The following is a 27,035-nucleotide window of genomic DNA, read 5'->3' on the forward strand; positions in this document are numbered from 1 at the left end:
GCCACCATTCCCAGCTAATTTTTGTATTTTTAGTAGAGACAGGGTTTCACCATGTTGACCAGGATGGTCTCGATCTCTTGACCACTAGGCTTACTCTTTATAGGATTTCTGTGAAATTCCTTTCTTCTTCTCAATCCCACTTTTCTACAGCTAAAGAGCAAACATGGCACATAATACATGACACACTCTGTATACAAGGCACATGTATGGCTAGTACATGGGAGCAGATAAATATGCTTCATGAATTCCTACTCTTCCTGTATATCTTAACACTTTAGTTATTACTCTCTTAAAGCTTTTTGAAAACACAAATTAACAGAAAAGATCAGAGTCCTCTTATAAATTTCTGTACTTTTCCTACATGACATTTACAAACTAGACTCTGAGATAATGAGAGCAGCAGACAGGTCAGTTTGTTTGACATCACCTCCCCTAGGATCCAGCACAATACCTGGACATAATGACCATTCAATAAAAATTGGTTGAAAATATATGCTAATATCAATATAATATCACCATACTAGTATCCAGTTCCATGGTAAAAAGCCACAAATGTATAAAATGAATTTCTTTTTGTCCCTAGTTCTATTTAAAATTCCTAAGGGGTGGGGGAAGCTTATTCTAAAGATCTGAAAAATTAAATAAAAACTAACATGAATATTAAAAATATTACTTCTTACCAGGAGAAAACATTTCAGAATTATTAAAAGGTTCTGTGTTGGGGGTCCCCAATACCGTCACCAGGTTTGCTGATTCACTAAGAGGACTCAGAGGAATCAGCACATGGTCACCTTCATGGTTGAGATTTATTACAGTGAAAGGATACGAAGCAAAATCAGCAGAGGGAAAAGGCACATGGTACAGTCTGAGGTAAACTAGACAAGCTTCCAACAGTGACTCCCTGTCAGGTCACACAGGATCAATTCCGTTGTGACACATGTAAAGTGTTGTATACCAGGGAAGGTTCATTACAGAGTCAGTGCCCAAGAAAGCTGGTCATGTAGATGCCCTCTGTATAGCAGGTGACAGAATTCCAGACTCACACAAGGAAAGCAGGTGTTCAGCATTATTAACCACATTGTAAACAGTTCAGGGACAGTGAACCACCCTTATCAGCTACGGAATAGTGGGAAAATTCCCAAAATCCAAGTTCCCACATGACAGGCAAGGGCCAACCTTGGGAGTTCCTCTTTCTAAGGATAACAATCTCAGGCCTGCTACGTTAACTCTTCTGCATGGGTTCATCATAATCACTATCTTCTGATAAATAAAAAGAATATTACTTTGTTCATTGTACTGTGGTGCAAAGACAACAACCTATCACAAGAAAGAACTATATCTGAAATGGTTTTACTTGTATTGACTGGACTAAGTCATCCTCATGGGTCCAAAAAAACAAGGATTCCTATGCATCTAAGAAAGTATTTGAGGTCTAAGGTCTAAGACCATGAAAATTAGTAAATCTCACTTCATATGTTAAACGGCTAACATAAACTAAAATCATGGAAATCAAGGACAAATGCTTAAAAAATAATACAAAAGTTAATTGTAATGTATGACTTTATTATAAATAGTTGTAGCTTTAGATATAAAAATGCAGAAAGGTTTATCTTTAAATTCTTAAGTGTAGCTATCAAGACTATACTTTTAAAAGTCATTTTTTTAATTTCAGTTATAACCCATATAAATAAAGCATTTTTTGAGAAATAAAGCACTGTTTTATACCGTATTTACTCTTGTAAATGAGTAACAAGGAAACTTTTCAATGAATTTTTCATCAATATAAAAAAATTCTCATACGTTTCATTCGATAAGATCCTATTAAGCACACAGAAAGCCCAAAGCACTGAATATCATGTGATCTAGCATCAACACATGATCATCATCATTATGATAGTTTGTCCTCAGCCAGGCACAGTGGCTGACGCCTATAATCCCAGAACTTTGGGAGGCCAAGGCAGGTGAATCACTTGAGGTCAGGAGTTCAAGACCAGCCTGGCCATTAAATACAAAATTAAATACAAAAATTAGCCAGGGATGGTGGCACATGTCTGCAATCCCAGCTACTCATGAGGCTGAGGCAGGGGAATCATTTGAGCCCAGAAGGCGGAAGTTGCAGTGAGCTGAGATCATGCTACTGCACTCCAGCCAGGGTGACAGAGTGAGACTCATGTCGAAAGGAAAGGAAATGAAAGGAGAAAGGAAAAGAGAAAGGACCAAAAAAAAGGAAAGGAAAGGAAAGAAAGAAAAATAGAGTGTCCTCAAAAAACTTTCTTATTTTTGGTCAGATTCCAATTTCTCCTACAAGATTAAAACTATACCTGGAAAATTACTGAGTTCCTGCAGGATAATAATAATCAACAAAGAATTCCAAATTCCATGTCGTTCTACCAAAAGTATAAACAAAACTACGAATGCCAATATAGTAAGTGGGATAAAAAAAAAAACCCTACAGAATATAAATGTATATGGAAGTGAAGAAATTAGTATCTATAACTTCAGTAATCCATGCAAGAATAGCAAGTAAGGTGGAGACTGTAGGGGGGAAAAGGAGTAAGAGGGATCCTGGCAGACGTGAAACACATGAGGGAAAATCACCCCAAGAAAGAGAGAATCTTAGCTGAATTGGAAAACACTGAGAGCAGGTCTACAACTTGGTGGGTAAGAACACCGGCTAATGCACAACATAAAGAAAGGGGCTTGGAAGTACACAGGAACAAACATGGCAATCTTAAGAATGCCCCACTTTATGGGGAGTAGAAACAACTTAGAAGAAGTAGACATGCATTAGTGGCTCGGGATAAAGTAAAACAGAGAAACAAGTTATGGAAATTAGGGGACCTATGGAAACATAAATTATTTCAGAATCAGAATACACCACTGCAAGAAGGAGGAGAGAGGAAGAGAGAGAGAGAGGGGAGGAAGAAGCGAACTGGGGACAGGAGAAAAATAAGCTTGCTGCACTTAACCTATTCCACTTTATGAGCAGAAAGGGTACTTGAATTAAGAAATCAGTAGGCCACCCAAAAGTCTAGCCATCATCACCCACATATGAACTATGGTTTCTGGTCTCGTCTAGGAAAGAAAAAACAAAACATTTTAAGAAGCAGCAAATGATCAATAGCATCTGTGCAAGGCTACTAGAAAAAGAAATCAGAAAGAATCAAAATTCTTCAACTGATGAAAAATTTCTCTAAAAACAAAACTATGAAGAGAAACTAAACCAAAATACTCCAACCTAAAATAAGTATCATTAAACCAGCAGTAGAAGACAGAAAATCTCAAACCAGAAATTAAACAACTAGAAATAGAAAGAAAAAAAAACAAAAAACAAAGAGGTTACATGACAATAAGACTCAGGAAACTGATATTTTTTTAAAAGTAAAACACAGAATCCATGCAGAAATGAAGTCTGCATTACAAAATCTTCAAAGAAAAATAGAGTTGACTGAAAATAAATAAAGGACATTAAGAATAGAATTAAAAGCAGGTAAGAGAGCAAAAACAAAACAAGTTTAAGAGGGAATGGGAGAGATTTTAAAGGATTAAACATAGGGATAATTAGAGTCCCTGAAGTAGAAAAACAAAACAATGAAACAGAACTGATATTTTAAACTACAATATAACATTTCTAAAATTAAAGTCTTAAATGTACATATTGAAAGAGTATTTGTGTGTCTGAAGAAGGCAACCCAGAATAGTCAACTCTAAGGCATAGCATAGCAAAATTACCAGCCTTCAGTGAAAAAATTTTAAATATACTTTGGCCCACAAGGCAAATAGACATCATATTCAATGTAAGAAAATTAGATTGGCATCAGTATCTCAACAGCACCAAATAAAATTTCCTGGGAATATGTGAACAGACTACAAACAATTTCTCCCGCAGTGAAAGAAAAACGGCTATTTCTTCAGACTTGACCCCAAAAAGAAAGCCCAACACCTTACTGAATTCTTTAGGTACTGAATGAAATAAGTTAACTTCCCACTGGAGCATTCTTCTTCATTTATAAAAACTAACCCACAAACCAGCGTCCTCTGAAAATGAAACCAATCCAAAAGGCTGCCCTGCAAATGTCCAGCAAACCATGGCACACCCTTTACCTTTGGGGACACAGAAACCTAATGACTGTCCACGACTGATAATTTTGCTAACTAAAGCCTATGGCAACATGAGCTGTCTTCCATGTACCGACACCAATTTGATTTCTGGACAGCACCAGCCTGACATGACCACCAAGTACAAATAAAGCCTAGTATCTCTATTTTGGGGTTTGTCCACTTGGATCTGATGACTAAAGTATGAAGCGTCCACCAGGCTTTGCTTGTGAAAATGGTAAATATAAGAGTGCAGCTGACATGGCCACCCATCAGTTTTACATTAAAAGCAGCAGCTATCTCTTCTCTTACAGGGAACTTTATACCTAACTCTGCCACCCAACTCAAAGTCTATGGCTCAGTGGAGTCCTCAATTTACAGAGGTTCCCTAAATGCCTGGGCCTGGGTTATCAATGATTCTGCTAAGTGGAAACCTGACTGTGTTCGATGGGCTGCTGTGGCTATTTCCCCTTAGAAACAGCTGTGTAATACCAAAAGCAGGTGTGGTTGTTCCGCTCAGTGGGCAGAACTCAAGGCAGTCCTCCTAGTCCTGACCAAGACCTACTTTGACAAATCTTACATTTTTACTGACTACTGCCACTGGCCTAACCATATCATCCGCCACTTTGAAGACTACAAAATAAGGGGTAAAGACACCTCTCTTTGAAATCTCACTCTTTTGGAAAACAAATCACACATGCCAACTAGTCACCAAGAAGTCACTAATGTAGATGCCCACAGTGAGGACCCATAATATGATAAACCACCTGGAATCAAGCTGCTGATTAAACCTACCTTATCAGATCACCACTACTGCTACCTGGCTCCCTTACTATAACTTCAAGCAGAAGCTATGATAAGTAGCAGACTTGAGACTCTTAACAAACATTGGCCTGTTTACCTCACGCAGAAGGAGCCATGCTGGTCAGGCTATCATACCCATCTATTCTTAGCAAACTGACTATAATGAGCCTCTGTCCTTTTCTTGGGGCTACCACTGGCCCCTTACTACTATTAAGACTCTTACTTTGAGAATACAACGTGTTAGATCTAGAGAACATTGTAATAGCCAACTTTAGCCATTCCACTGTGAATTTTAAAATTAAAATGTATCATATTTCCAACTTTCTGGACTATTTTACAGTCTAATACTATGCCTTTTGCCTCAAAAGCCACCAAAACATAAGCAGTTATTCCATGTTCCCTAACATCCGTGGGCATCTGGCATTGTGACACACATTTGAGCCACCACAAAAATTAACATAAAAATATGTGTGACTCAACTTCCTTTCCTCTTTTTCTCCATGCACCTTAACTAGGCAGTTTGGTGACTAAATGTGTCCATCCCAAGAAAGAGTTCATCACTTCTTGGCTGCTTCCTAAGAAATGATCAGTAGAAGAGATGTGGGCATTATTCAGATCTATGTGAAAATTCAAGATTCTGTCCTCACCATTCCTGGGCATAATGCTTCCTTTCCACCCTTGACAGCTACTTTTGAGGAAACTCAACCCATATATCCCCTGGTGGCAGCCTAGTTTTTGTTGTTGTTGTTGTTGTTGTGTAAAGGCTTAGGAAATCCTAATTTTAAATGGGTTTGATCACTGGGTTCTCTTGTTTTATTGACATGGTCTTAGTTAATAAGAATAATGACCACACGGCTGAATATATTGCACACGAAGCCCTCCTGCAGTAGCCTACAAAGGCCAAAGTAAAGGATATAATCAGTCTCTATAAATTTCATTAAAATGCCCTTATTTCTTTCATACTAAAACTCTACAGATGAACATCCAATAATCTGGGTGTGAGGAGGGAATAACTGGAGAAAAAGTGAAGTTACAGATACTCAGATGGACACACTTATTTTATGAAGGCAAGCAAAAATTCTAGTATGTGTAGATGAAAATTCAGATCCTAGATGTAGAGGGAGAGATATGAAAATCTTTTGCCTTTCAGAACCACCTTTGAAGACTTTCTCACAAAAGGAAACACACTGGTGTTTTTTGCAGCTCTCTGAAACCATCCTGCTGGATCTGCCATCTTCCACCAGTGGGGTCTGAACCAACTTGGTCATTCTTGTTAAACTCAAGAAGGAATTTATGGAAAATGTTAATTAAAGACCCCAGCTTCCATGCAAAATATCAATTAACCTTCCTCTCATGTTTCTCTCAGCCCCATTCCCATGACCATAGCTCAGTCTTTCTTAGAAGGAACAAAGGATGGCCTGTTACTGGCACAGACGAGTAAGGCAGGTTAGACTATTCCCTGCCAGCCTGTCTAGAATTGTAGACACAATGTAAACATCCAAACTCAGTCGGAGACCCAAAGTCTACCAGCCAGCCAAGAAACTACACTGAAGGCACTACCAACCTGGGTTTCTTAGTGATGAAGGTCCCATTTGTGAGACCTCGACAATTTTAATCAAAACTTCTTAAAGGCACTATATACACTCCCCAGGGCTGTACTTCTCATGCAAAAGTTTAATATTATCTTCTCTCTGCTCCAATACCACACTAGGTATGATGAACTATACCTAGGTATGGATTATAAGATACCTTTAAGTGTTTATCGAAGCATACAGCCCTCAGATCACTGTAGAGAACTGTAAAATGAGGCTGGCCTTCAGTTACTTGGGGGAACTACCCCAGAGGGATAATAACTTGTGTTTATGCATCCCCTGTGGGGTGTTTTGTCTATGGTGAGAATCATCCAGTTAGTAAAATGTGGTGTATTAGTTTCTCAGGGTGGCCATAACAAAGTATCACAAACTGGATGGCTTAAACAACAACAAAAAAACCTTATAGTTCTGGAGGCCAGAAGTTCTGAAATCAAGGTATCCATAGGGCCATGTTCCCTCTTACAGCCGAAGAAAAGAGTATTTCCTTGCCTCTTCCTAGCGTCTGATGGTTACTGTCAATACTTGACATTCTCTGGCTTCCAGCTAAATTATTCCATTTCCCTATCTCTGCCACCACAAGGCATCCTCCTTGTGTGTCTGTAACAATGTACTAAAATAAAATTTAGTAACAAAATTGCCCTTTCACCAATATAGCATCACTCATATTGGATTAAAGAGCTGCCCTCCCTGAGTATCATCTCATCTTAACTAATTACATCTGCAACTACCCTATTTCCAAATGAGGCCACATTCTGGGATACTTGGGGGTTAAGAATTCAGCATATCTTTTTGAAAAGAAATAATTCCACCTATAACAGGTGGTAAGAAATTTACCACTGACTTTCACTGAAGGGATCAATAATACCAGTTCAGCCTCAACTCACTGAGGCATTCACATCAGCTTCAACTCACTTAGTTGTTAAGGATGAGAGAACTACACTAGACTTCTTCTCTATGGACCAAGACAGATCCTGCTATACCTGTACGAATGCCTCAGGCCAAGCAGATAAAAACATGGAATGAGGGAAAGAAAGAAGAAAACATGTAATGTTCTGCTACAGTAAGTATCCAATTGAAGTCATAATTTTAAAATATGTATACACACACGCACACACACACACACACACAATGTTCACACAACCACATCTCTTAGCTCTGTCTACTAAAAAGGGCTCAAAGTAATAACACTACCTCAGCAGTAAAGAGTACACCTAGCTAAGCTTTTGCTTTCTAAATATCATTTCCTACTAAGAGGAACCAGGGCTCCTTGAAAAAAAGTGCTGATTACAGTTCCACGACAGAGAACATACAAAGTAAGGTTAGACTATCTTGTGCCAGAAAGTAGACTAAAGGAGATATGCCATGACATGGGAATTGAGACCACTGTCAAATTTAGGACAATCTAAACATGAAGAAGAATAATGGATTAGTAATCGAAAAGCGTCTTTGAGTAATAGATTAGGAAACGAAAAGTAATCTTTTAGTAATGGATTAGGACATGAAAAGACTCTTTGAGTTGAAATACTCAAAACAAAGGTAAATGAGAGGTTGGAAAAGCTTGCCTTTACAGAATAAAGTCAACTAACTAACGTAGAAGAATTGACATAATTTTAACATCTCCATTTCACAATCACTTATGTGATATCAAGTTCAAGCATGGATTATCAATGAATGCTACAAGTGCTAGGTAAAAAAAATACTGAGAAGCAGGATATTCACGATCGCCCTGTATCCTTCCTCCCAAGCCACTTATTTCCCCCAAATACTTACCACAAGAGAAAAAAAATATCTTTGTACAATGGAGAGATCTGACAACCATCACCCTAATCAAGTGATCAATCTCAGCACTGGTGCATGAACAAGCTAATATTATGGGCCTTAAGATAATATACAATAAGAAGTATTCCAACTAACTGCTACAGTGCTCTTCCCCTGAATATAATCATGAAGAAACAATCAGACAAATCCAGAGCACAGGACACTATAAAAGACAAGTAGCTTGGATTCCTGGGGGAAAAAAAAGAAAAGTCAATGTCATTAAAACAAACTTTATTTTAAAGTGTGGAAATGTTACAGATTAAAAGAAAGAGGTGTAACAATCAAATGTAACAGAGGAACCTTGACTGGATCTCACATGGCAGAGGGCTAGGGGAGGGAACTAAAAGACATTTTGAAGACAAATGTAAAATTTAAATATGAACTGTATAATAAGATTATATAATTGAACTAATATTAATTTACTTAAAAGTTATAATGGTGTTCTAACTATATAAGAATAGCCTTGGCTGGGCATGGTGGCTCACGCCTGTAATCTCAGCCCTATGGGAGGCTAAGGTGAGGGGATCATGAGGTCAAGAGTTCAAGACTAGCCTGGCCAACAGAGCGAAACCCAATCTCTCCTAAACACACACACACACACAAAAATTAGCCAGGCATGGTGGTAGGCACCTGTAGTCCCAGCTACTTGGGAGGCTGAGGCAGGAGAATCGCTTGAACCTAGGAGGCAGAGGTTGCAATGAGTCATGACCCCACCACTGCACTCCAGGCTGGGCGACACAGCCAGTCTCTGTCTTAAAAAGAAAAAACGAATGGCCTTAAACTTAAGAGATGCATTCCTGAAGTATTTAGGGATGATATTCCATGATGTATGTAACTCATAGGTACTTTTTTGCTAACATCTGACTGATTTTTGACCTCAAAATGCAAAGTAGCAAAATATTAATAATTAGTAAATCTTGGTAAAGGGTAGCACAGGTGTCCACTGTATTAGTTTCAATTATCTTTAAGTTTGAAATTAAAAAGATGGAGAGAAGACTACAGATGGACTTTAAATGGAAAAAATATAGAATATAGAAAAGAATTCAAGGAATGCTACAATGTCACACATATAATCAAAGTTTGTTGAAAACAGTAAAAATGTTGGGATTATCCTGTCTGAGGAAGAGATACCTAGGAAGAAAGTTAACACAGTGAAGTTACATCATATGCCTTGTTCAACATAAAAAATAAAAAAAATTAAACTACATAGCTCAGCAATAACTTGAGGGCATCATTTACACCAAACAGGTCATGGATTCACTCAAGCCAGAAATGTTTCTCATGTTAGTCAAACCAGAAAAAGCATATGTAAATAGCCTGACAACTTCCCAGTCTTGACAAAGAGGTAAAATATCTTGTTCAGGTAGCCAACCAAGTAAAGGAAACTTAAAAATTAAGGGCCATGAAGAAAAATTATCAAAGGTATACAGGAAATGATAAGGGTTGTAGTACCAAACCCAAATAAAGTAATATACTTACATTACTTTATGTGATGCACAAAGGCAATTTTATCAATACCCAAGTTTCACCTTATCTGTTAATTTTAGACTCTAATCCCATGAGAAACAAAAGGGTGATAGGCTCTTTTCCACATGATTTTAGCCTGCTATATTCAATTCGCCACCAGTCCCCATTGCGAGATGCACCCCTAAATAAAACCTTCTCATGATCATATGAGTTTAGAATATGCTGGCAGATGGATCACTGTCCTAAGACGCTAATAATCTTAGCTGGGGATATAAAAGCAAGACACAATTACAGTTCACAGAATAAAGACCATAATGAATATGTGCACTTAAGAAAAGCATTAAATTTTAATAGCTCTGGAGTCACAAATAGCAACCCTGAACAGGTACTAGCTGTGTTACTTTGGATAAATTATAACCTCTCAGCTTTAATACTCACATCTATAAAATGAACTTTTTTCATATCTAACTTTCAAAATAAAAAGAATCACATGATTTTATATATATACACATATATATACACACACACATATATATATATACTGTATATACAAGTGACTTCACATAGCATCCTCAATAGTTTTCACATAATAAACAATTTTATTTTGTTGGGAAAGAATGGATGTTAGTTAATATCTAATATGTCAATGTAACAAGTTATTCATCACTTGTCAAGATAGTTTGTAATTTACCCATTTTTCATTTAATTGAAGTCCAACGATATATTAATCTCCAGCACATCACCAAAACTCTGGTTATACACGCAACTCACTTGATTCTACATATAGTTTTCTATTTCTCTTAAACTGAATTTTCTTCTTAGATCTACTGATCCATAATAATATCCTTCAATGAGGGTATTTTGTTCTTAGAATTTATAATAAACCCTGGAAGAGATGAGTAATTTTGTAGAAGAATACATCTAAAAGAGTTAGCAATTATGAAGAATATTCCCTACTGTATAATTTGATTTTTAAAAAAGTTTGGAGTTAACACTTAAGGGAGGTGAGAATTATATCGAGTAGTCTTAATTAACAACTTTATTTGGCCAAGGAGTGTGATGTTAGCACTGAGGGAGGTGAGAATTGAATTCCGAAATTTGTGAATAAACTGACTGTGTGAAGGAAGAGCAGAATTATCTGCTGAAAGGGCTTACAAGGAAGCCAAAAGCTCATTCACCAGTCCTTAAGCAAGGAAAATCAACTGAAAAATCTAAGTGCAAGTTAAGAAGAAAATTTTGCTTTTTCTTAAAGAAAAGAAAAAAGCAGGAAAGTCTCAAAAAGGAAATTCCTATGATTTTTAAATTTTAACTATGAACTTTTCAAAGATTCCCTACAATGATAAAGATGACAGCAGCGGTATAGAAGTGGTCCACAAGTACACTGACACAGAAGGACCTGGGAGTGAAGTAGTAATTCAGGTGAAAATAAAACCAAGATGGCCAGAAATGACAAGGTGGCTTTCTTGTGCATCTACAGCTTACTCTGAGGCTTCAATTATTATTCAGAAATACAATTTAAATAACTTTTCTTGAAAAATATTTCTGGAAACTCCTCTTTACATCTTGGTTCTCAGCTTAAGATCTCTTTGCAGAGGTCTTCTGGCTCAGGAACAACACATCTCAAGGCCACTTCTCTACCACGATTACTTAACAGATCCCCCTTTGAAATTCATATCATCCTATAATAATAAATTTTCATCCCCATCTTCAAACTCCAAGGCACTCCTCCATAATCTCAATTTTTTTCCTCTTCAGTTGCCATATCATCCTAATTTCAACATCTAAATTTATAACCTAGGTATTACCAGTCTCATAGTTCCTCAAGCCTCTTTATACCATCAAAAATCACCTACATCATACTTCAGCAAGTTACTTATTAAATAAACCCTTTATGACAACTTGCTAATTTTCAACTCTAACCTACTTCTACAGAAAACCTGTTCTTCACCCTTGTGAAAATCTAGCTTAACTGTATCACAACCAGCTGGTCAACTTTCCCCAGCTTCCTCTGACCCTCGTCCAACCCTGAAACCATAGCTACATATATCCCACATTCTCTCACTAGCACTTTCTACTCATAAGTACTTTCACTTCTAATCCATTCACACCACAAAGAAAACAGGACCATTTTAAAGGAGCATGGTTCTTGCTACTAAATTGCTGAGTACTAGGAAAGAAAATCATTTAATTCTACAGACTCTTCACTAAGAAGGTAGGTATTCTAGTTTCAAAAAGCGTTCTCAATGTTACATGGTTATATAATTAGTTAAGCCTTTCCATTTCCATTACTCCTCAGTGAAAAAAAATATAAAAGCTACAAGTCACGAACCTGCTCCTTACCTTCCCTTTCTCTATACTGCTTTGCACACTAGATTTACCAAGATCCTATTTTTTAAATGTCAGCGCCTTGGCCCCACCCCAAAACAATCATATCAGAATGTCTGAGTAAGGGACCCACCAATCTGCTCCAGACTTTTCATTTACTTCTTAACCTTAACCTGTTCTTTCTTCTCTAACAATCTTATCCCTGTGTTGATCCATATTTTTTTCTAATAACTTCAATATTTTTTCTCTTATAAATCTAAAACTTTTCTAAAATGTAAAAGTTTCTTTAGAATGGCCTATAATCAGAAACATAATCAATAAATAAATAAAGTTGTTATAGGCTAGATGTCATTAAAAAGTTAAGCGTCTGTAGTTAACAAATGATTTAACCCCATAAAGAGTTAAGTAAAATACTATCCAAAGAATGCACCATTTCACAGTATGTTATGGTTTATGTCATTACAGTACATCTTATTATATGTAACTGTGAAATAAATATTTAAATAACATTTCTAGGTTAAACTTATAAAAATATGATTATTTCTTCACAATACTAGTGATTTTAGGAAATCAATACATTCAATTTTTAGCAACAAAAAAATGATTTTCCTAAAATATTTACAGTATTTAGAGGATGCCTGAAACGTTTTATTTTTAGTGGAAGCTGAACTGTTACACAAAACAAAAATTAAGGTTTTTTTTTTAGTAGGGCTTTATAGCATCCCTTCATGTTACAGGATCCTTGGGGTGTCACTTAGCCACCAGATGCAAACTTCTGTGGCCTGAGTGCCTTTGCCCGAGTTTCAGTCTGGTCCACTGGGTTCATTCTGCCCACTCGGACTGGAAGGCTACACTCAGCTCCCACTACCAGCCTGGATCCCATGCCTGCCAAGGGTGAGCCAGGCACAGAGTGACAAGGAGTGTGTGAGCAAGCATGGGGTCTGGACAACACCGAGGACAGCCAGGCACGCTGGCTGTAGAAGGGTGTGCAGCTCCAGAAACCAGCACAGGCACTGGCTTCCTGGGAAGCTGCAGCTGGACCAGGCACACTGCAAGCAGCTTTCCCAGCTGGCAAAGGGAAATGCAGTTGCACCTGGAAGCTTGGAGACACCAGGAACCACAGGGCCTCAAAGAGGGAGTCACAGCCCTGGCTCAGGGAGCTCCCAGGTATGGGCTCCCTGAAGGGCTGCAACTTTTTTCTTCCCTTTGTCCACAACATAGCAAGCAAAGGGCATGTTCCAGCCTTCTTTGTATTATAGCTCTTTTAGTCTTGTCATTCAGCATTTCCCAAGTTCTTGTCCTGCATCCAGGAAGAATGTGGTACATAGACAAGTGGAAGGTGAGCAAGACAAGGAGGAGCTTTATTGAGAAACAGAACAGCTCAGAGGGGACCTGCAGCTCCTCTCCATTGCCAAAGTGTCTTGAGAAGTCTTCAGCTCTCAGTAGAGAGGGTAGCTCCTCTCTGCCAGGCAAATTGTCCAGCAGTCTCTTCAGCTCTCAGCAGAAAAGGTAGCAGCACCTCTCTGCAGCTGGTCCTGATATTGTCTACTCAGCTCTCAGCAGAGAGGAGACCCTAGAGCAGACAGTTTATCTCTACAGCTGGTCATCTCTTCGGCTCATAGTCTCTCCATCCTCTCTTTGAGTTTTGCTGAGTCTGGGGCTTTCATGGGCCTCAGAGGGGATACAGTGTGCACTGACTGGTCCAAGGGCAAGCGTAGCGGAAAGTACCACACATTCCCACTCTGGTCAGCAAGACAGGCAGCGCAGCCCTCAGGTTTCAGGCCCTCCAGGGCTTGAAGGTGGGGCTTGGTCAGGACCCGTCCACCCCAGAGCCTACTGGCCTCCTGCCGCCATTCATGGTGCCCATGCTGTTCTTGCCAAGGTGCACTTGAAGGCCAACACCAGGCATCTCTCAGGGACCCGCTCAGCCTCCCTCCCATGTTCACTTGTACCTGAAGTCTAGAGTAGCCTGAGGCAGCAGGGGACAGGCATGTCCACTCTCCCCTGAGCATACACACATCCAGCCAGGCTGCAACAGTGCCGACTCTCAGCCCCACCCTTGCTCCAAGACTGGAGCAGCCACTGGGAACAAGGAGAGGCCAGGCAGTGGGAGCAGACACCTCCAAGCCTGCGGGGGTAAGGGGGTCTTCCTGGGCCACTGAAAGTAGAGACAGAGGCCTGGGTCCCCAGCCACAGGTGAGCCGCTGCAGCTGTGCCCAGGAGGGCAAGGCTACTGCATGCTTCTAGCCCCCAAGAGCACAGGGATGCCCTGGTCCACAGACATGACCTGGGCGGCTACAAATGTGCTCAGCAGGGCAGGGCTACGATCTGCTCCCAGCACCTACTGACTCCATGGAGCACAGCACTGTACCGAAACCAGTTCTGTCTTGAGGTCCCCTCTCTGCCCATTCCTCTGGACCCAACTGCACTGCTCCCCTACCAGCAGGTGACTCAGCCTGGCCCCACTGCAGCAGCCCCCAGGGCTCCAAGGACTGTCTGTGTTCTCCCCACTCCCCATAGCAGTGGCACGTGAGAGCAGTGACCGGGGCCAGGGTCCAGAGTGGTAGAGGCTCTGAGCCTGGGAGTGGGTCCCACTCAGCCTCAGGAGGGTACAGGTGGCACAGTTAGCTGTCTCAAGGACATGGGGCACAGGGGGTGTGGGGCACAGGGGGTGTGAGGCACAGGGATCTCCCCACTGCTACTGCTGTCCTGCAGCCACACCCACCACTACCACCCATGCCTCTCCAGATGCCCTGCCACTGCCATCATTAAGGTATGTATACTCTATCCATACGTGCTAGCCTGATTCTGACAATAAATACCCACTTAAGTACTGGTCCTCAAATTTGATAGTAGTGGAACTCAAAATCACCTAACGTGCTGTTTTTCAAAATACTTTGCTCATCATTTTCTCTACTTACTTTTAACCATGTCCCTACACAGTCATTATTAGGTTATGACAAAATGCTTCTTAGAAATTGCATAACACTCTCAATCTCTTTCTACAATCTAATCTGAGTAAAACTGATTTCTTACATTGACCCAAGTTACTAATAACTTCAGTCTCCACTACAGCTCAGAGTGATGTAGAAGCCTAAACCAAGTCTACAATGAATATACAACATGGCGAATCCTGGCACACGCAGTGACAATATAAAACGTGTTTGCTCTTGAGCATGTGTTCAGCCAAGAAGATACAGACAAACTGTGCTGTCCTTAAGTTTCTGGAAAAGATATCTCTAGACCCAGATGATTTTACCAGAAAATGCTACCAAATATTTAAAGAAGAATTAACACAAATTTTATACAATATTTTCCAAAACTTAAAATAGGTAACATTTCCCAACTCATTTTATGAGTACAATATTATCCTGACACCAAAACTAAACAAAGACACTATAAACAATGAAAACTACAGTGTTTATCATTAATTTAATCAAACAAACTTCAACAAAAAAATATTAGCAAACTGAAGCCAGCAACACATAATAAAACAATATGCCATAATCAAATGGGATCCATTCCTGTATACAAGACCAGTTCAACATCTGAAAACCAATCAATGTAAGTGATTATATCCATAGGCAAGAAAAACTATATAAAATGACACCAACAAAAAATGTTTAATGCAGCACCTCATTTCATAATAAAAACTCTCAGCAAACTAGGAAGTTGACCAACTTCCTCAACTTGATAAATGCCATCTATAAAAAACCTACAGCTAGTATCATACTTAATGATGACATACTTCATGCTTTCAATCAAAGAGCAGATGAAACTGTTAAATATGAAACGAGAAAATTTTCAGGAAAAAAAAAAGAAATCTATGGGATCTAGGGCTAGGTAAAGAGTACTTTAATTTGACAAAAAAAGGAAGAATTGTAAATGGATAAGCTAATAAACTGAACTTCATCAAAATTAAAATCAGCAAAAGACCTGTAAAGAGGATGAAAACACAAGTCACATACTGGAAGAAAATATTTGAAAACCAAGTATCTGAAAAAGGACTAGTATCTAAATATATAAAGAACCCTCAAAACTCATTTAAAAGAATCCAATTATAAAGGGGCAGAAGACTATGAACAGCTACTTCATTAAAGAGGATATATAGATGACAAACAAGCACATGAAAAGATGATCAACACCATTAGTCATGGGAAAATGCAAAATTAAATCACAATGAGATATCACTACATATGAATCAGAATGGCTAAAATAAGATAGTCACAACAGCAAATTGGTAAGGATAAGCAGCAACTAAACAGACTGATGGCTAGAATGTAAAATGATACAACCATTCCAGAAAACATTTTGGCTGTTTCTTATATAACTAAATAGAAACTACCACACAACCTAACCACCACACTCTGTGGCATTCTTTCCAGAAAAAAAAAATGGTTAAGTTCACAGGAAAACCTGCAGAAAAATGCAGATAAGACATTTATTTGCAACAGCCGAAAGCTAGAAACAACCCAGATGTCCTTTAACAGATGAATGGTTAAATAAACTGCAGTACATCCATACAATGGCATATTATTCTGTAATTTAACATATTAATCATTGATAAATATAATAACTTGTAGAGATTTTTTTAAAGAATTATGACAAATTTTTAAAAGCCAAACCCAAAAAGTCATGTACTATACAATTCCATCTACATAGATTCTTGAAGTGACAAAACTATAGAAATGGAGAACAGGTTAGTGATTGCCAGAGGTCAGAAGTCAAATTCTATAGGTAAGAAGTACAATGGAGGCTGGGTGTCACTTTAAAGGGCAAGAAGTATTCCTACAGTGATAGAACTGTCCACAATATCAATGCCAATGCCCTGCTTGTGAATTTTTACTATAGTTTTACATCAGGTTACCACTGGAGGAAACTGGATAAAAGATGTGTACCTACAATTAACCTGAAAATAAAAATTTTGATTTAAATAAGTATTTGCTGTATACTTTTGGCCAAGTATGCATACTTGTCCAAAGCTTTCTTTAATTTGTTCCTCCTGACAAATACTTCATTCATTTAAAACTGTTTACTTCCATAGCATAGAAAGAAATTTCTACTCACTGGCAGTATCAAAAATTAAACGGGCTACCCTAGGTAAAAGTGAGTACTCTCTATTAAAAATTTAAAACAGAATATATTTAAGGGGGCTACTTCATTAACCGTAGCTGTAACTCAGTGACCTACAAGGCAATCTGCAGAATATAAAGATGAAAAAAGAGTTTTATGATTATATGTGCAACTGGTCAATAAATATTTTATCTGCCCATAATAAAAGAATATTAGCCTATCCATATCATTTTCTAAAATACACTGATTTTTCAGCTTATTTTTAAATGCAGTTATATTTGACTATTAAACAACTGTTTAATTATCTTATATATATCTTAAACATAAAAAATACACATGTAAGCCATGGATAATTGTTTCAGTATTTCTTAAAGACATAAATTACCTGCACACAGAGCACTGCCGCTGAGGCTGAAGAGCAGTGAACATAACAATCATGGAATAGTTCCGAGGTGGTGCCTTTATAAATTTTCGGAATTTATCACCATTCATTCGGAAGATCGAGCGTCTGGAACTCCATTCCATCAGCTGCTCTACTTTTTCAGCTAGAAGATTCTACAAGTAAACACAGAAATTTACATTTACTAAGAGTTAAAGTCCTCTTGTTTGAATTTCATATAAACAAAATTGCATGAGATTATATTTTATCCCAAATTAACTTCTGTTAAAAGACCTTGCTTTGGTGAATATATTCACTGTTAATTGATCATAAATGTATAAATTTTTTTTCTTTTTCCTAAAGATATCCAAGTTTATAAAAAAGATAAAAGTGAAATCATATTTCTGCCCCGAGAAAGGTAGAAAAGACATATTTTCCTAATATTCAGAATTTTTTGGCCTTATATATCCCAGACCAGAGAAGTCCGCAATCCAAGAACACCAACGGCAGCAAACAGAAGAAAAAAAAGGCTCAAGTTAGCTCTTGCTATCCCCAAAGGACAAAGAAAGGGGAAGCCCAGTAAAACAAAATAATAACTGCTTTACTCTAGCCAAGCATCACAGCAAAAGAAAACAAAACAATAAAAACTACAGGCTCACAATCACCCCCACAAATACAACACTGAAACTATACACACAAGAGCGTTATATGATTCTACTTATATTGAAGTCAAAAATAGGAAAACTGATTACTGTGGTAAAAGTCAGTATGGTGGCTAGTCTGGGAGGCATAGAGACTGGGAGACAGCACAGGTGAAGCTGGGCTACTAGTAATATTCTATTCCTAGAGAGGTTTGGAAGGAGACAGCATTGGAGTTTCTGTATAGAAGGCTCTAATGGCTGGGCATGGTGGCTCACACCTGTAACGCCTAGCACTTTGGGAAGCCAAGGTGGGAGAATCACTTGAGCCCAAGGAATTCAAGATCAGTTTGGGCAACATAGTAAGACCCTGTCTCTACAAAAAGATAAAACAAGGCTCTTATCTTTAAGATCATTCATTTTACTTAAACTCAAGTCTGAGAAGTTAACAACTCTACAGCACTGTATTCCTACAAATAAAAAAAGAAAAGAAATTCCCTGCCATTGAAAACCAAGCAAGTATCAGTGGTCAGCAGACAGAGGCTTGAATTGTGCCATTTAACCAAGCTCTACTACTCTAGAAATCAGAGAGAAAAGTAAACTCTTTCCCCTCTCAAGTGAAAAAGTAAAAGTGACTCAGAGAGACTGAGCACATATACAAGAAGAAGAGAAAAGAGAAGGTAGACATCTTACCCTGAGTTAAGGTAAAAGACTTGCTGCAGTGCTTTGCACCCACCCGAACAAGGAAAAAAGATAAATGGAAAGAAATGGAAGGGAGGAAGGGAAGGAAAGTATCTGGGAAAAGAGCATAGTAATCGTTAGAGAGAGAACAGATATGCATGCATGCTAACTGTATGAAAAAGAAAAATTATAGCTAATGACTTGGCTGTGTTTGTTTTTTTGAAAGACACAATTTTGGCACAACCAAAGGATATAAACTGAAATTGATCTTAACCTCAAAACAAACCAATTACTTGCATTTAGTTATACATATATATATATTTGCAGTCTGAGTTATATATATATATATAACTTTGGAAATGTATTTTATATATATGTATAATATATTTTTACATATATTTTATGTTAAGTATATTATATATACATATAATACATTTCCAAAGTAAAATAATAAGCTTATTAAACTGAAAATAAAAACTTATTTCTCTGCCTCATCAATATACCTAAAACAGTTGAAAATGACATAGAAGGACTTTTACTAATTTTTCTTACTTTTAAATTCTGTGAAGCAAAGTGAGGTTATCTTGCCTTTAGTCATATACATATATATACAAACACACACACACACATACACACACACACACACACATATGTTGCATTTAGTTATATATATACGTGTGTATACATACATACACACATGTGTGCATATGTACATATATACACGTGTGTATATATGTATAGTGTGTATATATAACTAAATTCGCAAATACATATATACATATATACACACATGTATATATATGTATATATATATATTTGCAGTCCGTTTTATATATATATAACTTTGGAAATGTACTTTACATGTATTATATATTTTTACATATATTTTATGTATGTATTTTATATATACACACATAATACATTTCCAAAGTAAAATAATAATCTTATTAAACTTGAAATGAAATCTTATTTCTCTGCCTCATCAATATACCCAAAGTTGAAAATGACACAGAAGAACTTTTACTAAGTGTTCTTACTTTTGATTCCGAAAAGCAAAGTGAGGTTATTTTCCCTGTTAAGCGTAATAGAATTTGCCTTACAGAAAACTGTTATACATTTAGTAAGATTTAAACTCTTCAGTATTTGCCAATATACACAATGAACCAATTTACTATGTAAATTCTTTTGAGCCTTGAAAACATTTTAAAATAAGATAAAAACTATATAAATAAAATACTAATATTTTAAATATTTAGAGACTGTGACCCTCTATGAAAAGAATGGAAGTCAAGAAGGGTAATCCACTAAAGAGAGCAGAAGGGACTTGCTCTAAGAAAGTTACTTACTTACGAGTTACCTCAGTGTTCTGGCATACTTTTCTTATTAAATACGCAGACAACACACTCTCACAAAGACACACACCACACACATTCTTTTATTAGTCTTTGAATTTCTACAATAATCTTACTGTTCTTATTTAAAAATCCCATTTATACCAAAAATGTATCTATGAAAATAGTAAATAACTGTAAAGTGTCACAGATTTCACTTTACTTTTATCAAATAAGCTAGCCACAGTTTCATGGATGCTGAAAGAAATGACTCCTGACTCTGGTACTCCTATTTCCCATGCTTACTACCTTCAAGGTAATACGAAACTCATTTACAACCCTGATCACGAATGAAAATTTCTCAGAGAGGAATATTTCTTATTTAAGTAACAAGGGACTAGGTTAAGTTACACGTGTCTTTAAAAAAAAAAAAACAAAACACAAGAATGAATACTCATTATTGGCTTAACTGAAATCCTTTTCGTAGTACACTTCTAGTTACCATACAGTTACTATATTCCTTCAGAATTAGGCAAATATAAATATTTCATTTTTCTAAATATTGAAAACCACTGTGCTACAGATTTCAGGGTGCACAGTCATGTTTAATATTAAAAAATCAAAGCAAAATGTAACTTTTACACAATCATGTCTTGAAAAATGTAGAATTCCAACTACATGTAATTTTCCCATCACAAATATTCTGGAAAAAAATTTTAAAGAAAATGCCCATTAGTCCCATAATTTTGCATCAGTCTGACAAATTGGTGTTTTTCATTACTGTGACTACACTTTCCTTACAAATACTGTATCAGTGTGAAATTCTAATGCTATCTGCAGTTCATTAATATATTAGAGTGTGAGATTCAGTATACCCTTACCAGATTGGGGTATTCATTCTTACTCATTTTCTGTATCTCTTTATGGTATAGACATAGGCACTCACACCTCCAAGTCAGCAGGTGAAAATGGTATTTTATTTTAATTTGCAGTTTGTTTGTTTTCTGAAACAGCCTCCCTCTGTCACCCAGGCTGGCACACAAGGGCTCAATCTCAGCAAGCCACAACCTCCACCTCGAGGGTTCAAATGATTCCCATGCCTCAGCCTTGCACTGTTATTTCTGGCAAAATTGAGCCATTTTTCACAATTCCACATGCTAGAATTCTCTTTCCTACTAATTATATCTCATGTCTTTTAACCTAGATCTACTTATAAATATAATCTGTCCTACATAAGCGATAAAAATATGTGGCATAAAACTCTTTCCAGACTAATCAATACTAAAACAACACTAGGACAAGATTTTGTCACTTCTAAATTTTCTTTTTGCTTATGGGGTGAACAAGGAAGAGCAGAGAGCAATTAGAACTGAGAAAAGTAGCATTTTAAAAGCATATGCTGTATTTGATTACATTTTGTGAATTATTTCTCTTTAAAAAGTCTCAATCTGTTATATGAAAACTATCATTTATTTAAAAACTAGAAAAACAAATCCATGTTCTGGAATAACAATAAATACCAAATCATAGTGAAAAGAAGAACTGAAATCTCTCTTCTCTTCTCTCTTAGTATCCTAACTGCCTGATTATTCAAACACATTTCTCCCTTTAACTAACCTAGAATATCAGTAAAATATACAAAAACTTTTTTCTTTGATTTGTAAGTATCAAACAACTTTTAATAATTTATTCCAAAACACAGCATATATGGAAGTGTTCTGACTCATGACTAGTGGTGGAGCCATGAGTGTGCATTTGTCAAAACCCACAGAAATACAGTCATGTGGCACACAGTGACATTAATCAGTCAACGGACTCCATATACGAAGATGGTCCCATAAGATTATAATGGGGCTGAAAAATCCTTATCGCCTAATGATAATGGATAGCCATGGTAACACTGCAGCACACTGTATTACTCCTGTGTTTGTGGTGATGCTGGCGTAAACAAACCTACTGGCTGCCAAACATGTAAAAATACAGCATACGCAATTATGTACAGTATACAATACTTGATAATAAACAACTTGGCTACTGGCTTTATGTATTTACTATACTATACTTTTTATCTTTAGACTGTACTCCTTCTGCTTATTTTTTTTTTTAAGTTAACTGTAAAACAGCCTCAGGCAGGTCCTTTATGAGGTATGCAGAAGAGGATGTTATCCTAGGAGGTGACAGTTTCATGTCTGTTACCGCACCTAAAGACCTCCTAGCGGGACAAGATATGGAACTGGAGGAGAGTGATGTTGATAATCCTGACCCTGGGTAGTCAGGATTAGCCAAAGCTAACGTATGTGTGTCTTAGTTTTTAACAATAAACTATAAGAAGTTTTTAAAAATTAGAAAAAAGCTTACAGAATAAGGACATGAAAATATTTTTGTATTTTAAGCTAACAGTTTATTACAAGAATCAAAAAGTCAAAAAAAATTAAAAAGTTTACAAGGTAAAAAATTCACCCAGAGCAACTTTCAGGCCTGAAAGCTCCATTAATGGAGAGTGCCCTAGACAGGTGGACCATTTTTCATCTTTTAGACCATATTTTTACCATACCATTTCTATATTTAGACATGTAGATACAAAAACACTGATTACTGTGTTACAACTGCCTACAGTATTTAGTAGAGGACCATCGTGCACAGCTTTGTACCTCAGGAGCTATACTGTACAGCCTAGGTGTGTAATAGACTGTACCATCTAGGTTTGTAAGTATACTCCATGATGTTTCCACATGACACATTTCTCAGAACGTATCCCTGTCTTTAACCAACACAACAGTAGACAACATAAAAATGATTTTTGCCTTGTATGTTTTTTAAATGATCAACCTGGGTTGGGAGATGGTTCCAAAATGAAAACAAAACTGTAACAAGTGAACCCAACTGCATTACTAACATAACTTTGAAAAACAGTATTTGACTGGATATTCTTAAAGCCAAGTAGAAAAAAAACTGTACACAAATAACATACTTATTTTTGTTTCTCATAAGGGTATGTATTATCACTTCTGTTACTTTATACTACAGTTGAATGAATAAATATATCTGGCTTTGTATCACCATCTGAAAAGGTATGTCACTGTCAGAAAAGAACTCACAAACAAGGAAAGGGGGAGGACCAGAATGAATCTTGAGACATTGGATAGGAGTTGGAGGCATCCACATTAACCTGTGGCTTTTAAAAATGGGGGAAAAATGTGTGTTTGTATATATATATATATATATATATATATACACACACACACACACACACACACACACACACGTGTGTGTATGATTTTATGTGTATACAAAATTATATAATTTTTTCAGATATTTTTCAGACATATACAGAAACAAATATAGACGTGTATGAATGAGTGGATTAGTGTACATGTATTTCCTCCCTGTTTGCTGATTACACAGGATTCTTTGGGTGCCACTTCCCTAACCAGAAATCTCTGTGGCAGGCAGTGCCTCTGCTCAGGCTTCAATGGGCTCTGGGCTTGGGGCTGGGCTTGTTCTGCCCAGTGGGCCCCACAGGCTGCTCTCTCGTCTCATGCTACTGGCCCAGATTCGGCATCCACTGCAGCTCTGTGCTTGGCCTGTGGCTGGGCAAGGAATGCTGCAACCTGCTTCTGACTTGGCCTTCAACATTTGGATGAGGGGAATGCAGCGGCACCTAAAAACTCAGACATGCCAGCAATGGCAGAGCCCAGGAGTGTCATGGCTCTTGCCCATGAAGTCTGGAGGTCTGAGCCCCCAAGAATGGCTACAGCACTGTCTCCTTCCCGCCACCCACAGCACAGCCAGAACAAAAATATTTCCAACTGAGCTTGGTAGTTTTAACATATTTGAATTTATTTTAAAATCAATAAAATGATTAATTTTTTTTTTTGAGATGGAGCCTCGCTTTGTCAACCAGGCTGGAATACAGTGGCGCTACCTCAGCTCACTGTAACCTCCGCCTCCAGGTTCAAGCGATTCTCCTAGCTCAGCCTTGTGAGTAGCTGGGATTACAGGCATGCACCACCACCATCACTCCTGGCATTAGTAATTTTTATATTTTCAGTAGAGACAGGGTTTCGCCATGTTGGCCAGGCTGGTCTCCAACTCCTGACTTTAGGTGATCCACCTGCCTTGGCCTCCCAAGGTGCTGGGATTACAGTTGTGAGCCACTGTACGCAGCCTGATATTCTAAAACACATATATAATACGCAAATTTCTAGGAGTAAATTTTATATAAAAAATACATGTCACTATAAACTTCTCAAATAGAAATTACTCACTATTGAAAAAAAGCAAAAACATCCAGATCTCTACTTTTTTTCTTTTGGAGTTTTCACTGCTGAACCTATTCCTATACCACACTAAATTATCAACTGTTATTCTACTTTCCTACTCTGTTATCAACCATTAGAACTTACTCCTTCACCACCCCGGGCTACAGCATAGTGATGCCCCAACTCAGCAAATTTTTTTTAAAAAAAACTAGCCAACCTTCATGATGTGTGCATGTAGTCCTAGCTATCCAAGAGGGTGAGACCAGAGGATCACTTGAGTTCAGAAGTTCAAGTGATTGAACTGTGGAACTTATTCCTTCTATCTAACCACATGTTTATATCCACTAACCAGCCTCTCTTCATTTTTTCATTTCAGTGCTTATGGGTTTAACTAATTTTTACAGTATTTTATAGTATTTTAGTGTATAAATGTCCTGTATTTTCTTTTTTCCATTGTAGTTGACACATAATAATTATGCATATTTATGGGTATAGAAGGATATTTCTATATGTTATACAATGTGTAATGATTTAAATCAGGGTAATTAGAATATTTATCACCCCGAACATTTATCATTTCCTTGTGCTGCAAACATCTGAAATCCTCTCTTCTTGCTTTTTGAACATATGTAATAAATTAGTGTTAACTATATTCATCCTATACTGCTATAGAATATTAGAACTTATTCATCCTTATCTAACTTTAATTTTGTGGCTAAACGACCTCTTTCTATCCTCCCCACTCTGCCTATTTTTCCTGTCCTCTAATAACCGTAATTCTACTCTCTACTTCTGTGAGCTCAATCTGGTTTTTGGTTTCTTTTTAGCTCCCATATGAGTGAAAACGTGATGTTTGTCTTTTTGTGCCCGGCTTATTTCATTTAACACAATGTCCTCTAAGCTCATCAATGTTGCTGTGAATGCCAGGATTTCATTCCTTCTTACAGCTGAATAGCATTCCATTGTGTATATATCACATTTTTGTTATCCATTCATCTGCTGACTGAAACTTACGTTGAGTCCACATCTTGGGTATTGGGAATAATGCTTCAGTAAACGTGAGAGTACAGATATTTATTCGATATGCTGATTTCCTTTCCTTTGGATAAATACCTATCAGAGGGATTGCTCAACAGTATGGTTGTTCTATTTTTAGTTTTTAAAGAAAGCTCTATACTGTTTTCCATAATGGCAGTACTAATTCACATTCCCACCAACAGTGTATAAGAGTTCCCTTTACTACACATCCTTGTTAGAATTTTGTTTTGTTTTGTTTTGTTTGCTCTCTTTAATGATGGCCTGAATAGCCTTACTTCTGTACTTTCAATACATATAATGAGTAATTGGAAATTTCAATTCTAACCCAAGGAGTCTGTTTCATGTATAAACTATTATGTAACTATATCCTTAGCAAAAAAAAAATAATAATCTGACATTTCACAAATTACTACAACCAAAGCAATTGACAAATTTGTACAATTTAAATGTCATGAAAGCCCAACTGTCTATCAACTGTTGAACTGATAAACAAAATGTGGTGTCTCCACACAATGGAATACTGCTGGAAAATAAAAAGCACAAAATTATGATAACTGCTACGACATGGATAAACCTCCAAAACACTATACTCATGGAAAGAAGCAAGACACAAGAGACCACACATTGTATTCTTCCATTTACATAAAATGTCTGGAAAGGCAAATTTGTAAAGATAAGAAGTAGATAAGCAGTTGTCTGGGCTTGGAGGTAAGAAAAGGGATTAACTGTAAACAGGCATGAATGCTTACTGGAGAGATAAAATGTTCTAAAAATAGTGATGGTTGCACCACTCACTGAAGTTACTGAAAATCATTTAATTGTACGCTTAAATGAGTGCATGTCAAGAAATGTAAAACATACCTACATAAAGACTAGTGGGCATAAATGAGTCTCATCCAACACTAAAGAGCCCCATCTCAGCCTAGATTAGTTATTCTCTGCTTGTCCTCATAGACTCAAGTGCTTCCATGAGGTGATTAAAAAAAACAAAAACCTTAATAAAAATAACACATGTTTGAGCTAACGCAGTGAAAATGCTTAGTTTTCTCAGAAACTTTAACTTTGGTACTAAATAATCTGAAAACTCTCAAAAGTCTTGCAGGGGAGAAAAAATAATTTTCTCTCCTAACCTTCACAGTTCTTAACTCAGACCCCTACCCCCACAAAAAAAAATTAACAAAACAACGGAAGCTTTGCAAATATACATTTTCTGTACACATGGGAAATAACACAGGGAAAATGAATGAATCTCTAAAGTAGATCTCAAAGGCATAATTCAAACTTCTCTGTTCGGGTGTACCTTTTGGCCTTCTGAAGACAATTATGCTCATGAGTCTGCTCCCTATTCCCAGTGAAGAATACAACTTGGGTCAAAAAAGTTCATGCTTAAAAGGACTGTTCTGTAGTTAGGGGAGGAAAGAAATATCTATGTAACCCTTACAAAAACTGAGATAATACTATCAGTGTTTCTATTAATCTGTTTTCACACTGCTAATGAAGACATACCTGAGCCTGGGTAATTTATAAAG

The 27,035-nt window shown here is 37.2% G+C and overlaps 1 protein-coding gene across 1 annotated transcript in view; it reads right to left on the bottom strand.

Annotated features, from left to right (window-relative positions):
* Positions 1 to 27,035, bottom strand: part of TUSC3 (tumor suppressor candidate 3) — a 191,968-nt gene that overhangs the window by 105,478 nt on the left and 59,455 nt on the right. The window contains exon 2 of the mRNA XM_017535448.2: positions 17,563 to 17,732. Coding sequence (XP_017390937.1) covers positions 17,563 to 17,732 — 170 coding nt within the window. The remainder of the gene's footprint in view (positions 1 to 17,562; positions 17,733 to 27,035) is intronic.

The sequence above is a fragment of the Cebus imitator genome, unplaced genomic scaffold (assembly GCF_001604975.1).
Source record: "Cebus imitator isolate Cc_AM_T3 unplaced genomic scaffold, Cebus_imitator-1.0 Scaffold5, whole genome shotgun sequence".
In the NCBI taxonomy this organism is placed as follows: domain Eukaryota; kingdom Metazoa; phylum Chordata; class Mammalia; order Primates; family Cebidae; genus Cebus; species Cebus imitator.